General features: G+C 44.2%; 1 protein-coding gene across 2 annotated transcripts in view; it reads right to left on the reverse strand.

Moving 5' to 3' along the window:
- Positions 1-6680: 6680 nt before the first annotated feature.
- ITPKA (inositol-trisphosphate 3-kinase A) overlaps positions 6681-13490 on the reverse strand; it is a 65077-nt gene continuing 58267 nt past the window's right edge. The window contains exons 5-7 of one of the 2 annotated variants that reach the window (XM_005284699.5): positions 12906-13007; positions 11565-11636; positions 6681-10524 (exon numbers count right to left, since the gene is read on the reverse strand). In XM_005284699.5, the coding sequence (XP_005284756.1) occupies positions 10321-10524; positions 11565-11636; positions 12906-13007 (378 nt within the window). In that variant the 3' untranslated portion in view covers positions 6681-10320. Of the gene's footprint in view, positions 10525-11564; positions 11637-11658; positions 11678-12905; positions 13008-13490 lie in introns of those variants that run through there. The other variant, XM_065593134.1, reaches the window with a different exon arrangement.

The raw sequence follows: 13490 nt of genomic DNA on the forward strand, positions 1-13490 counted from the left end.
ATTAAATTGAAATCAATGCTGCAACTGAGAAAAACAGAAGAAGTGGGAGGGGAAAATATTATTTCAGGCTCCTCAGAGCATGTTTTTAAAAACATGAAGAGAAAACAATGTATTTTAAAAAAATAATTAATGGAGTTGATTGCATCCCTTTGACTGGTGAAGAAAACTTGCTTCTTACCTCAGGGGCTAACTTACCTCACAGTTCCTGACCCTGGAGGTTTGGGAAAAGTTCTAATCAATGCCCAACTACACTACATTGTGAGAACTGGACTTTTCCTTTCTTTAAATGGACTTTACCTGGGATGAACTTTATTTTTAAAAGGACTCTAGTATTCAGCAGTAATAGCCCATATTACAGTGGCACCACTGCTATAAACTGAAGATTTAGGGTCATTACTGTAGAATGCTGGGTTCTTTATGTTGTTTATTTTAAATACATAATCTAGAAACTCCTCTGAGGTGGACTTAACTGAGACAAGGAGTGCATCTTGAAGGGAAACCACCAAGAAGTGTTTTATTTGAGCATAAATCTTAAAATGCCTCTTCATAAAGCAGGACTGGATACTTCAGCCACCTTGGAAGTCAAAACAACAGCTTGGTTTTATGCACCTGTCTCTCCTTGTGGGAAGCCCTTACAGCAGAATATAGTTTCTTCTTGACCTCTTAATAGTGCAGCCCTGTCAGTTAAGGAGGCAGGTCCCTGTTCTGGAAGAAGAGTTGTTATTTAAAAGGCTTCCTACTGTAGTTTGCAGTTAATCTGAAATTTACTGGTTAGAGCCTACCAAACAAAGAGACTGAAAAGGTAAAGGCAGCATTGGTTGTATGCCCCAAACCATCTCAGAAGTGCTTTCCCCTGGTGCCATTTCTGAATTCCTGGCTGCCAACGTTCAGGTAACAGGGGAGGGTTAGCTGTGTGGAAGGAGGATGGAAAGGGTGCCCCAAAACTTCATTGATCTGTAGAGTCTATCAGAAATGCAGCTCCTTCAATCACCATCTTTATGTTTAGTGTGAAAGGAGAGCCCCAAGGATACACATACGTTTCATAAAGCAGCTGTTCCCTTCAGACAGGAAACCAAAGTGTGAATACACCGAGAGCTCTGCCTTACACCTCACCTATGTTTCCTGAGTGAAGAGTGGCTGCTGCATTCATAGTGGTCAGGATCACTTCACACCCCGCATAGGCGTATAGTCAGTGTACACAATTTGACATAACAAGCAGTCTCCTCGAAGGAGATGGTTAACTGTAAGCACAGATTCCATTTCCTCTGCAACGACAATTCATGTGTGGTGCCGAGAAGCACACAGCTGAAGTGGTTGCATTTCATTTCACACCAGCAAGTAGTGCCGGGTGTCTCCAACTCAGGGTTAAGGTCAGTCAGTGACTTACAGTTTGTCTCATAGCTTCCTCTACTTTTCAGGACCACTGGCTATAGAATGGATAGTTTCAAACACCATCAGTTCTCAGCCCCTTTGGTGGTGATAGGTCCACTTCTGCCAATGGAGCTTGCATTGAGAAAACCAAATCAATGTAATGGAATTATAGATTTTGATGGCCAAAATAATACCTCATTATGATCCTTGGTGTGAGGTAAATGGATGTAAGGATACAAGTAGCTCCCAGATGCGAGGGATTGTTCCAGGAGGGATGGGGCGGAAATGAAATGATTTAATAACTATTATCGCTTTTAAGAACTTTTTCCTCCTTTGCCCCCTTCTGCTTGTGGTCTTCCTCTCAGAGCTCTGCGCACCCCATCATTTATCCACCTTCCACTCCCAGCTCTGAGGCCCTGCTTCCTGGCTACCACCCTTCCAGGTGGGGAGCAATGGACAGTGTCTATCCTTGGATCTCCTCAGTGCAGATCCTTAACTGACTAGCAGAGACACTGGTGAGTAATTCTTCCTCCTTCCAGAGGCTAAGCACGTTTCCTGCCTTGCTTCCAGCTCTACATGGCCAGCTCTGGTGTATGCCAATGAGGAGCAACTACCCCTCTGTCACAACTGGCCTGAACCTATAAGCCTCGATTCCCCCCGTTCCCATCCTACCTCTGCTCAGTAGCATGCCTCTGCCCTGCCTTCAACTCTGTCAGGTGACACTCTTACTCCCATGGCTCACTCACAACTGCCTGTTTCCCCAGAGATACACTATCAAAAGTTCTTAAACTGTTGGCACCATAGTAGTGACTCACTCTCTGATGCTGCTGCATGTTTCTCACAATTGGGAGGGGTCAAGACCTATTGCAGTGCAGTTTCTTAAGCTTTAAGTCAGCTGTAGTGGAGGTTGCAGTGAAGGCATTTGCCCACGCTGGTGTGATTCAGATACATGAAGATCTTTACTTGCTGGTTCTGATCACACTTTCATGGGCCAGCTATGCCTACCCACTTTCAGATGTCACCGACCTCCATTATTCTGGTGCAATTGGTGGTACATATCAAGGAGAAGGTGACGTGTAGAAAACAAAGCCAGGGGGATGAGTGAGTGGGGTGGGAAGTAACATGCTGTCTTCCCTTGCTGGACCTTTTCCTAGTACCAAACTGACTATGCACGAGACTGCAAAACTGCCTATGGACTAGACAGTTCTGCTTCATTCCGCAGTGGAGATGACTACAGGAGACATAGGCACGTTCTACCTCCACCCCACAATCCTCCAAAATTAATGACTTTTAATGACGTGACAGTGAGGCTCAGAAATGAGCGAAGAATGCTGTGGAGTGCCTGCGTGCACTGTGGCTAGTTCACGCCAGTGCCATTTCCCCTCTTTCCCCCTCCCCCTTCGGATGCACTGCATTGATTGCCAAATTTAGAAAGCGAGACAGCGATTAACAACAGGTTAGGAAGTGAGGTGGGCTAAGGCTAAGAATGGGACATTATCACCATCAGTGTTTCTCAGGCCCCCCTCACCACAGCATCTAGGTGCCATTGTCTAAATGTAACAACGTCAAGTTCTTCTAGGAAAAGAACCAACCTCTCCCCCCTCGCCCTTGGATAATAGCCGCTTACTTATGCGTAGTTGATTCTAGCTGGAGCCTTCTAGGATCAGGAGAGAACATGGAACTGCACAGATGGAACAATTAACCACAATAATGGGGGAGAAGGTGGGGGGGCAGTTCAGAAGCATCCAAGTTAAGAGCACCAGTCCTATTGAAGTTCAATGGGCCTAACTCACTTAGCTGCCTTGGAAAATCCCACCCACTAATATTATGTACAACACTACTAGAGGATAATTCCCCTCTCATGATATTGTATGTCCAATCCAAAATCTTATTACTCTAGGCACAATTAACCACACCAATGGCACATGCCACAGTCTTGAGAGCCTAACATGCTGGGAGGAGCTTGAGCCTGATAACTCATACACTTAGAATGTCCAAATTAGAGGATTACGGGTAACAGATTTTTAATTGCCTTTATTTTTTTAAGACACTTTCAGTCAATAGCGAATGAACGAACCAACGTTGTCAGCATCGGGCTAGATTAGCATGGTAGCTAAAGCCCCAAAGGATTTGGTTCTGGCAGAGGAACTCTGGCAGAGTTGTGCTTTAAAAATGGGACCCTTCCACACAGTCTTCAAACACTGGCGCGTCATGGGAATGTTGTATAAAACCCCTGCTCAGCTTGATGGGTCTTTTAATCTTTGCATTTAGCTTTGCACTTTAATAACTTAGTGTAAATGACCAAAATATTTTTTTAAGTAAACAGGTGTATATAAATACTCTTTTCTGGCATAGTCTTAAGGGCCCTACTCATCCTTCCTTGAAGTTAATGGACTTTCCATTGCCTGGGAGTCAGATGATGTCTGAAGACATCAGGGCAGTAAAGATGTCCTTTGAGTCATGTGTCAGGCACAAAGGAGACATTACACTAGCAGTTGTCTGGAGGAGGTAATTTATAGCCCCCCCCCCGGCTAGTGATTAAGATGGATTCATGCTGTGAGTGTTTAATACTGTCTTGAAATCAGGACCTGCTTTTTTGCTCATGAGGTTTTAATCTTACACCTATTTGCTTTGATTGATGATTTATGTTGCTTTTTACAACCCCATTATGTTACAGTTTCCTCTCTAAACTGTAACACAGAAAAAACAAATTAATCAGGAGTCTAACTGGTCTTTCTTTTTGGAATTAACTTTCTGCCTTTGTCTGCTTCCCTCTCACCCCACCTTTTATATCCACTTTCCTCGAGTCCCTATGCTCCTTCCCCAGCTAGTTTGTATCTTCTTCTGATACCCACTTTTAAATAAGCTTTAAACTAAATAGGCAGAGTTTAAAATACCATTGACTGAAAATACCCTCCCAAGCCCTGCTATCACAACACTTTCCTAAGGTTGGTTTCATTCTCTCTGGTCCTCCATCTTGGGCCAGGTCTACACTAGGAGCGCTTTGCTAGTGTAGCTATACTATACTAGGAGTGCACTCCTTGTATGGATGCAACTTTTGCCATTATAGCCACACACACACACACACACACACACCCCAAAAGGGCAGATATATTAGTATAACTGCTTCTACACTAAGCATTTTTGCCAGCAAAGCTATGTCAATCACAGCCCTGACTGCCATAGGTATACTAGCAAGGGTTTGCCGTGTGAACCTGGCCTACCTCTGTCATCCCAGCCTGTTTATCCTTCCTACCCTAATTTAGAAAAAAACAAATCCCATCCTTATGGGGGACAATACCATTGGGTATCTCTACACTGCAATTAAATGCCCACAGCTGGCCTGCGTCAGCTGACTTGGGGCTCAGTCTCTGGGACTGTAAAATTGCAATATAGATGCTCAGGCTGGAGCCAGAGCTCTGGGACCTCGCAAGGTGGGTGGGTCTCCAGCCCGAGGCCCAAACATCGGCCTGCAGCCGACCCAGGCCAGACTGTTTAATTGCAGTGTAGACATACCGGTTGAGACCCTAGAGCCTTGTCCCACTTCCTTATTTAACTGAATTGCTTTTGATCTGTTGTTACCACTGCTTATGGCAACACTGCGCTGACCTATCCTTTGGGTCACTGTAAATAAATAGATACCAATTCTGCTTCTATGCAATTTCAAGCCAGATAAATGTATACTTCTATATTTGCAATACAAAAATAAAGAGATGCTAACTGTCTATTTGGTCTCCTCTGTGTTAAAGTTAACACCATCTGGATACAGGGGAGAGAACTAGGTCTCTGTGAAAAATTGCCAGCCCAGAGCCAGATGGTTGAAAGGACAGAGCACTGCTCTTCCTCTGGTAGCACCTAGTACAGGTTCCCTGCTGGAGTCATCAGCTGCTCTGAGTGTGGAGAGATCAACTCAGCTGCTGTGAATCATTGGATTTTAGGACACCGAAGCAGAGATTTTCACGGGCCAGTACCTAGATCCCTGCGGAAGCCATTAAGTTCAGTGTGAGATTAGGGATAGATTCAGTCTCTCTCTGATAGGCAAAGGGATCCAGTTCAAATGGGCCTTTGTATTCCACGTGACTTGGGGGCAGATTTGTAAAGGTACCTAAGCACCTAAAGACACCGATAGGCAGGTAGGATGCCCAAGACCAATGGGACTCAGGCACCTGTGTGCTTTTGGAAGTCCCACTGGGTGCCTAGCTACATCTTCAGGTGCCTACATGCTTTTTAAAATCTGGCCCTGAGCAGAAGGATCTCCTTCCTCATCATCCATGAGTGTCTTATCAGTACGTAACTTAAAGACAGCCAGGAGCCCAGCCTCCAGGAGCTAGTGGAGCAACAGGCACAATCTTGAGCCAACCTCAGCTAGTCCACTGGGGACAGTCACCAGGATATCCTGAATTGCTGCTCCCACCTGCAATGGAGTTTGGCTGTGCTCCTGTTTTGTGGTGGCAAGAGCTGACCAATGACTACAGTAGCCTCCCTGGAAGTACAAAGCTGTGCTGGTTTCCCATCATGCAGAATTTCACTGCTCTCTTTCCTCTATTTGCAATTCCTTGGGCATCCCCAGTAAAAACAAGGTACACTGGAAGTGGTGTGTGCCATGTGCCACCAGGGTCTACAGAAACAGCAGCAAACTCAGGGAGAGAGCTGGCGATTGAGTCCACTCCCACCCCTTATGCTCATTCCAAAACAGCAGGATTCTCGGAGGATGCCATTTCCATATTTCCACCCTACCCCTTCCAAAGGCAGCAGGATTATTGGAGCAGACACCGGTGACTCAATGCTCCTTCCAGAAGTTGATAGAAATCATTCATTGGGGGAAATCATTGGCAGACAAGACCTTCCCTTGGGAGACAGTAGGAGTCCTTTGTCACACACTTCCCAGTTCCTCCCAAGAAACCTTCCATTGCAAGAGATGGAACATTTTCTAGACTGAGCTCAGTTTGAGTAGAAGTAAATTCAAAATGACAGCACATGATGTGACCAGTTAAGGAAGTATTTGTTCTGGTTTCTCTTCTAACCTTCAGGGCTCAAGTCCTATTATATCAAATAGGTCTTCAGTATTGGGATGAACTCCCACATCAAACACAGCTCTTAGAATATTTAAAGAGCAACAATGACAACAAAATGCAAGCTGTGGTGTGCTGTTGCCCTGCAAAGCCAATATAAAACATTTACCCATCCATCGGCACAACTACCAAACATTTCCTTACAGGAACTTCAAAGAAGTCCAACAGAAACACTTGGAGAAATAATCTCCTGCAGGGTTTCTCTGTGGAGGAGAGAAAAAGAAATCACACTTTAAGTATCAAACCATGTTGGATGGCTTTTTTTCCCCCCAAACTCATTTATTTGGTAACATACACACCTTGGAATAACAAGTACTCAAACGATACAGTCAGAATGTCAAAAATGACCTTGGTCATAATTGCATTGTAGTGTTCAGAACAGGATGCACTGTAGAGGATACAGGCCATTAGCTCTCAGTATCTTGATAATAACAAACAGTAATAATAATAATACAAAAAATAAGCAAGGGCCCTCTGAATTGTTTACGGGTTTGGTCCAACTCCCAGTGAAGTCTTTCCATTTACTTCAACAGGAATTGGATCAGACCCAAAGGGACTACTTCCCTCTGTATAACTTTATAAAAGAGAGATTTCAATTTGTACTTCTTGGGCTGAGTTTCATCTGAACTTGCATCCTTCAGGGATGGACAAAAATCAGTTATTTTTAATTCAATTGAACTATTTCTTTGCATTTCTCTATACTGCATCTTTCCTCCAAGGATCTCAAAGCACCCTATGAACAATATTTAATGAAGCCTCACAACATCCCTGTGAGGTAGGTAAGTATTATTGTTCCCATTTTACAGATGGGAAAACTGAGGCATAGGAAATTTGCCCATGAGCACAGAGCAAGTCAGTGGCAGAGATAGGAAATAGTCTAGGAGTCCTGGCTCCCAGTTCCATGTTTTAACTGCTGTACAAAATTCCCTCCCCTTTCTTCTTTCATATAACTGACTCCACAGCTGACTACCAGTAAGTAGGAGATGGACTGTAGCTTCCTCCAAACTAGTTCTGGTATAGGCCAAAAAGCCACTTCAAAACAACTTTGCTACAACTGTCATTTTGAAATGGACCAAGTTTCACAGCTCGATGTCTCTTGTAATAAAGCTTCTCTTTCCGCTGTCCTCTCCAACAAGTACACAGGAATGGATCTCTTTCCATGACAGAGCATTTTCCCCTGAGATTGTCTACTTCAAGACACCTTTTCAAATGAGAGCACTGCTGGTTTTGGAGCCATTGCTTCCATATTGCCTCCAACTTCCATTTGGAACTGTAGCACTAAACGGACTTGAAATGAGTCCTAGATAGATCTTGGTTTCTAAATTCTGCTCAAAGGAAATTCATCACCAATTTTTCCCTAGAGCATGAGGTTGCATGGGTGCAGAATGCTTCCACATGTAGTCACAAAAGAAAGAAATTTAACCCTGACTGCCAATTAAAACTAGACAGGACAAAGAGTTGTTAAATGAACCTTAAGTAATAATTTTGCACTTACAGGGAGAATTGCTGCATGACCATCTCTAACTTCTGTGATTTTATTATTTTTTGCCCCTGACAGGACTGCCTGAAGTAACAATCACATACTGAAGGCCAGGGGTTTTCTCATCTAATTATCCCCGTAAGAACTCAGATTCAAGCTGTAAAGAACAATTTGTGTTTCCTAGTCTATTACCCATTCTCTTGAATCACTGCAAGCAGAGTTGTTTTTATTAGGGCTCTGGGAAAGTAGGAAAAAATTTTCACCATATTTTTGGCAAATTTCACTGCAGGTCGTTGTGCTGTTTTAGAATATTTCACAACGTAGGGGCATTTGGAATAAAACCATGCATGCTTTCTACCAAAAACTGCATTCACTTGAAAAGGGACCTACATTTTCTGTAAGTCATGTCCTATTTCAAGCAAACTTGTATCTTTTTCAGCTCAAAAACAGGACCATTTTCACTGAATATAAACCCCAAAAGATTCACAAACATAGGGAAAGTTTTGAATTTTCAATGAAATATAAAAACAAATTTCAGATTTTGAGCAATTTCAGTTTTGGTGTAAAATATTCACACTGCTCTATTTCAATTGCTTCCCCAGTAGTACCTTGCAGTAGTACCTTGTAGTAGTACCTTGTATAACTGACCTTCTAGGTCATTATTGGCATGGTCAGCACTATGAACATCAATGCTTTCTTTAATGTGGATGAAAAATAACTGAGGTTATTAGGATTGACTGGGCTCCAACTAGAGTACATGAACCAAAGTGGCTTCCTTTAGAAGTTATCCTAGGCTCCTCAACCCTTAATATAACCATTACATGTTCATTTCGTTCCAAACAAGAATTGTACAGTCTCATTTACCTCATTTTGCAGTGGTCATTGGTGTAGTGATTCCCAACAGAAGCAAGGAACTACTTTCAGTTATTCCAAAGTTTCTGAAGTTTCTTTTGACCACGATTGTATTGGCAAAAGAGAGTGATTTCTGATCAACTGATGTTGCTTAAACACCTTTTAACTTCTAAAAGCAAGTGATTTTAAAAACTGTATGGTCTTGTTACATGGTTGATGGCTCCAACTTGGAAACTGCATTGTCAGATATCTGGATATGGGATGAGCACGGAAATGTTAATTTATATTGTGGTAGCACCTAGGGGCCTCAATCAGGGGATATAGCACAGCAATCAGACCTCTAGTCTAGCTAATGTAATACCTTGCTTTCAAAAGTGGTGAATACCTCATGCTTCCAAGGAAGAATGCCCATAATAAATATAGCCAACAGTGTAATGCTGTCTATAGGGATACAATTCCTTTCTGATCCACTCAGCCTATGCCCTGACACTTTTGGTGTGGCAAAAGAAAGAACATGGCACCACTAGGAAATCTGACTCACAAGCAAAAAGATGGAACGTCTAAGCCTTAGTGTAAAATGGCATGTTGATAACTGGCTTGCTAGTATTTAGATGGATTTGTTTTTTTCTCTAAAATAACTAAGCCCTTGAAAAATAAACTTTGTCCCCCAATCCACATGCTAAAGAGAGATGCCACTGACCTTCACAAATGCTGTCCAGCTGCAAGAACCAGCATTACCACTTCACCAGCCGCTTGTATACCATGCACACTTTGAAAGTCACATGGTGTTAGAGACAACATGGTGCTATTTACTTAACGGGCTATCTGTGACTTCATTAGGAACTACCTGAAAATAGTTAAGAATGTTCTTAGATAGAAAAGAGAATAGGCCAGGGCAAGGAGTCAGAGAAAATGTCAACAGCAGCTGTCCCTTGCAGACACTAAACCAACTACTGCCATGAACTATAATCACCCTTCTCCCCCTGTTTTCTGGGCCTTGTTCCTGGGCAAGTTCCCATCTTGCACACTCTTGTAATGTAATACAACAGCTGGGGCTGGCCTTGCCTAATCTATAACATAAATGGCAGCCTACAGACTTGGGGTTAGGGAGCAAACACTCCTGTTGTTTTCAAAGCAATGCCATCCAGTGGAGAATTCTGCTCAACCCTCCCCATACCCTCAAGCAATCTGCCATTTACTCTGGTTCACTAAAGGGTAATCTAGAGTCACTTTGGTTCACCTGAAATCAGAGTCACTCTGATTTACTGTACAAACCTCCTGGATTCATGCTGGTTTGGTTCCTGATTCACTGAGGACCAATCCGAGGTTAATCTGATTCACTAAAGACCAATCCTGAGTCACTCTGGTTCATGGAGGGCCAATGCAGTCACTTTGATCATGAACAGCCTGGCTCTGAAAGCAGCTCCATTTGCACTGCAATAACCCCAGGAGTTTGGAGAGAGTTAAAGGAGTTTCCCTCTAATGGAGAGATCCCAGTAGAGTGGAAGTTTACAAAGCAGCCCCTGAGTTTGTGCGAGTCTCTTCTCATCTTTCAGTGATGCTGTCTAAGATACTAATCAAATTGTCCAATCCCAGCAGGTACCCATCCTCCCGGTTGCCTTCCTGCCAGGGGATCCTGTGGTCCAAGGTCTGCCCATCAGGGAGAAGTGTGGTCTTTCCAAAATCAATCAGCCATACATTGGCATGTCCGCTGTCATCATGCACAAAGAGTAGTGAACTTCCAATGACCTGCAAGGTAGAGATTGGTGAGGATATGCACCATATGATGATACCCTGACCCTCCCACTTCCCTGCCATGAGCAAGGCCCCATCAGCTATACCTGTACAGACAAGTGATGGCTGCTAAGCTGCAAAGCCTATGCAATGACAAGCAGTGTGCCAGCTGCTCATTGTAACCTGACTGCACTGTACTGTACTGATAGAGGGGCATCGAGGGACAGGACTCCAGCGGAGAGGGCACAGAAGTGAATCTTAAGCTCATTGACAATGTATCTAGGTTAGTTGGGAGGGGACAAGAGGCCTGGCGAGAGATCATGGCCCAAACCAATTACTGATTAACAAAAATCCTGCCAGCGGCTAAGGGAGAATTACTACCAACAGTGTAAAATAAAGGGCCAGACCTCAAAGCTTCAAACAAACACAGTCTGCTAAGGACCACTGTGCCAGTCACAGCCTCGCACCTGCCATCGTGCAGTGAAGTTCCTAAATCTGGTTCAACCCTGCATATCCACAAATCTCATAGCTTGAAGTGTAGTAAATACACCAATAATGCTGTGTAACTACCTGTGACATTCCCTTCTCTACAGCCGTGCCTGCTAGGGGAAACTGGGGAACTTATTTACACTGCTGTAAATCAGGAGGAACTCCACTGAAGTTGTTAGTCTGAAATCAGACTCAGGTTCTGCCACCGACCAAATGAGAGACCTCATGGCACCAGCACCCCTAGCCTTTGGGAACCAACCAGGAGTAGAGTAGCTGTGAGAAGCTAGCACAGGCAAACCATTCCTTACAGTGAACTCCTGCTGGGGGAAGCTGGGGTTGGAGGACTTGTCACCTCTCAACTGGAACAGTATTCTCTTGGGAAGGAGACTTGGTGGCTCATGTGATGTTAACACGTATTGATTCTCTGCTCTGCGGTACTCTCCTCGAGCCCCTCTCTTGCCAACAGGCTAGTCTAAAAGCTTATCTGAATGGCAAGCTGAGGCAGCAAGGAGTCCCTACACAGGCAGCGCTGCCCCCCCACCCCTATGCGCTCACCCATAACTCACCTCATGTCGTTTAAAGAAGTCTGAGGACTCGAGGATAAGGTGGATATCATGCAGACGCTTGAGGTATTTTTTCTGAAACGGGGGGGAAAAAACCCATGCACATTTTAAGGTCACTTTGGGGAGAGAAAACAAATAATAAGAGGGAGCAAAATCAATCTCTGGTGCAACTTCACTGACATCAATGGTGTTACACCAAGGATAGATTTGCCACAAGCTTGTCACTTAATACATGCCCCTACAAAGGCTCACAGCTTTGCAATGCCTGAGCCAGTCTGTAGGCAGGAAAGGGTGGTACTTGACTTACAATGGTCGTTATAATGGGGAGATACTCTTCATTCTAGGACACACCCTTTATGCTCATGTAGTCCGAAACCTGTTCTAAAAACTATATTTCAGTAACCTGCATGTTCTCAAATGAACACAGTAGTCGCGTGAGGCAAGGGCTTATGTGCACTGGCTTCACACATCCCAACAAACTCAGCTTCCTGGCTCTAGAACCAGTGGTGTGTCACCTGGCTGCAGAGCCAGGATCTTAAGGCTTCAGCATCCCTCATTTCAGACAGAGGAACGGATATATTCTGATAATCCCTCTCTCTCCCCACAATGAGAAGTCTATTTTGTTAGGAGAGGGAGAACGTGGGGCAAATTTGGGGCCTGTCAAACTGTTTTCCCACTGCTCAGCACTTTTGATAAGGTGGGGGGAAAATGCTCCTCAAATGCTACCCTGTGTTACCTGGTACATTGTCTTTGAAGTGCGGACGTTCCACTGAGGTGGCCTCTGTGTGTGACAGTGGAATGAGACAGCAACCTTTGAGGTCATGAGACATGTTATATCCTACCCATGGAGGCCACAGCTCAGGCCAGCAGAGAAGGAGTTAACATTATCCATTCAAAGACCAGGGCGTGGGAGTACAGAAGTTGCTTTTCAAGCAAAGTTTCACACATGGCAACACAACGCACCACCAATCTCCCTCCTGCTCTCATTTCCTTGCTTGTCTTCACTAGATTAAACTTGTGATTCACATGTTTTCTTGTTAACACACCTTGTGTTCAGACACCAATGCCAGAGTCATGACACATCACGAGGTAGCCACTGCACTCTGAAGCAAAGGGCAAACCACTTGTTAGCCTGTCTCACTTTTTGCTAACTCAAGGTGTCTGCAGTGAAAACACACAGCCACAACCAAATCACAATCACCGATGGATGATGATCTGCCAACCCCTATCCATAACCCACTCCTTCACCACTCCCACCCTCTAGATTTTCTTCTTCGGAAGTTTCTGGTCACATGTCACAAAGTGGTCTGAATGAACCAGAGATTAGTACCACGCAAGACTCACCAGAATAGTTGCGTTGCCCTCAATGAATTCCATAAAAACCTGGAAAACTTGCTCCCGTGTCTTAGTTGTTTTGAAGTTTGTGTTACAAGTCCCATCAGCCCTCTGCACACAAACACGGAGAGAGAGAAAGAAGGGTTTATATCATATATCATTCAGCCAATCAGTAAACCTTCCTGAATCATCAACAGCTCAGTCTATCTGTCATCAATCAATAGAAGTGGGTGGCTGGGTGGGAAGAGATGATAAATCAAGCAAGAGCTGAAGAGGAAGAGAGAGAAAGACAGAATACCTTTGAATAACACTTGGTTTCCTGTTGACTGCACTTTCAAAAGACCTCTCGGATATTGTTAGCCTGTGGGAGGGTTTCCCTCTCACCTCGCAAGGGACTGCAACTTGCTAAGTGTAGTGGGTCAACCACAGGGTGCTCTTTGGTTGCATTCTCTTCTAGACTGACAGGTATCCCCCCATGGCTGTGTGTGGGAGGGGACATTCTGTGGTCTCTCAAACCCAGTTTGTGTTAATCCATCTCTCTTTCAGTGGGGAAACCACAGGGCTGTGGGTGGGACTCTTAGTCCACAATAAAAT

This window comes from Chrysemys picta, chromosome 4, assembly GCF_011386835.1.
Source record: "Chrysemys picta bellii isolate R12L10 chromosome 4, ASM1138683v2, whole genome shotgun sequence".
NCBI classification, from domain to species: Eukaryota; Metazoa; Chordata; order Testudines; family Emydidae; genus Chrysemys; species Chrysemys picta.